Here is a 2,267-nt window from a genome sequence, read left to right on the forward strand (position 1 = left end):
ACGAACAAATAAAACGGCAGGCTCTTGAAGGTGGCATCTGCGAGGTTCTTGATGAAAGGAGCGAATCCTGCCCCAACGCGGGAGCTCATCATCGCGAGAGCGAATCCGGCTCCTCTGGCAGGAGTCGGGAACACTTCATGGACCTGAACCCATTGCAGGAGGATGAACATATTCAGGAAACTCCGTGCTACCATACTCCCCCAGACCTTCATAAACTGATTGCTGTCACTGACAGAGAACACAATTGCGAACAGAGCGGCGGCGAGAACCGTACATCCAGATTGAGCGAGTCTTCGACGGCACTTCCGCATGAGGATCATCCCAGATAGCGACGCGGGGAATTCGGCAAAAGCGGAAATCGTGAAATTCTCATGGGGGTTCCCAGGCAGTCGATGTGCGTTCAGTGCTAAATAGAGTAACCTGAGGGAATTCGTGCACCACATGACAGCGAGGAGCGTCGCGGTCCGCCTCAATATCGGTACTCCGAGGAAATCGACAAAACCCAGGTCTTTACTTCTTAGCGCTCTCACTCTCAGCAAGTCTTGCCAATCGAAGCATAACGGAGTCCATGTTCGGCATCGGTCGCTTGTTCATGTCGATAATTCGAGCTATGACCGTCTCAGCGGAATTTCCGTCGCCTATGTAGTGCTTGTGAATCAGGCCTCGCGTTTCGAGCGATCTCTGGAAGAGCTCGACGGCACCCCTCGACTCCATCGAACCACTTGAGCCTTCGTGATTGATCTGGCATTCCGGAGAATGCTCTTCCATCAAATCGTCGAATTCTGCGCTCTCCTGATCTGATCTCCACCGAGGACAGATCGAGAAATGGAGACTCTTGACAGTGACATCCAAGACTTTGTTGCTTCTCTCGCCCACCACGGCCACTGGGCCGAATAAGGACGAGAACCCTCTTCTGGCCCACGCGCAATCGACTGAAACAGCGACGGCTCGCGGATCCTGGAATGCTCTCGCCTCCGTTGTCCTCTGCAATTCCTCCCGGGACGCTTTCTCCATGCAAATTTTGGCCACATTCGCGGCTGCTTTCCCTATATCACTACAAGCGCCGTCGTAGTTTTCCTGATGGAACGGACGGAGCTCCATAAGGGTACAAAACATGTTCAAGCCTGAATAACCTACCCCGATTTACCTCATCGCGAAAACGATCCGACTATTCACTGGGTAGGCATTTCGGACGTGAGGTCCAGAGTTGATCAGCTCGGGTTCACAATTCCTGCACCTGACCTCTAGTTTGAATCCCAATCCTCTACGCTTCACTTGTCCGAACGAAACATCTTCTCCGCAGAGCTTGCATTTGACAGGACGCGAGAGTTCACCAAATACAGAGGAAAATTCCACGAAAACGTATCCGGTTCAGCGACTGGTTCAACGCGTAACTTATCTTTTGGCTTTTCTCGGGACGTCGATGCAGTCTGAGAATCCGTTTTCAGGGTGCTGGGCGTCGTGTATCGGTCGCCGCGGAATTTCCTCTTCAACGGTTGTCTGCGACGATGATTTTCGCGACTTCCCTTTTGCGCGAATCTCCTCGAAGGCATGTTGACGTGGGAATGTGGAAGACCACTTCCAGGAACCTTCCCAAATGTTGTCCAAGTACGAAGCGCGGATCGATGGCGCCGCGACGACGACATACCGCAAAGCTTCCAGCAAAGTTTCCGCTCACATAACGGCCGTATCCCCCGCGATGGGGGTAGCCCGACGAAGGCGCTCCCTAGGAGCTCCGTTCTTCCTCACAAGCTCAGGAAATTTGAATTGAAGAGTCACGTTGATGCGGGGAAACATCCATTCTGGCGTGGAAAGGCCTTCAATCAAGTCCACTGGAGAAAAACTGCCTGGAACGGCTGGATGATGCTCTAAACTCGAATTCGCTCGACCATCCGGCTCTCAGTCCCGATCTCAATCTGATTGAGAACTGCAGGGGTATACTCGCCAGATCAGTCTACGCAAACGGAAAGCAATACAACACGACCGAAGAGCCCGAAGAATCCATAAAAGAATGCTGGCGTCAAATCGAGCTCCCTACAGTTCAGAAACTTATCGACTCAATGCCTATCCGTTGGAGGGATGTTCTCCTGAACAAGGGAGGAATCACCAAATACTGAGACCAATGAGTTCGGGCACTTTCCTAATTATACTGTCGTTCACCTAGCGAATATCGTAGGCGGCTTTATCCGTACGTCCGGCATTAAAATCGATATTCTTCCAAAATTCTACTCAATTCGATTCCCACTGATTTTACGCTCTCAGGACGA

At 51.7% G+C, this 2,267-nt stretch overlaps 1 protein-coding gene across 1 annotated transcript; it reads right to left on the reverse strand.

The window, feature by feature from the left end:
• Positions 1–510: 510 nt before the first annotated feature.
• LOC108863812 (uncharacterized) lies at positions 511–1,116 on the reverse strand. The gene has a single exon (XM_029110671.1). The coding sequence runs from the start codon at positions 1,114–1,116 to the stop codon at positions 511–513; it is 606 nt and encodes a 201-aa protein (XP_028966504.1).
• Between the last annotated feature and the right edge of the window lie 1,151 nt (positions 1,117–2,267).

The sequence above is a fragment of the Galendromus occidentalis genome, unplaced genomic scaffold (assembly GCF_000255335.2).
Source record: "Galendromus occidentalis unplaced genomic scaffold, Mocc_1.1 scf7180000076980, whole genome shotgun sequence".
Taxonomy (NCBI): domain Eukaryota; kingdom Metazoa; phylum Arthropoda; class Arachnida; order Mesostigmata; family Phytoseiidae; genus Galendromus; species Galendromus occidentalis.

Excerpts from the sequence above, each read along its gene's own strand:
- LOC108863812 (XM_029110671.1), bottom strand. The coding sequence starts at position 1,116 with ATGTTTTGTACCCTTATGGAGCTCCGTCCGTTCCATCAGGAAAACTAC.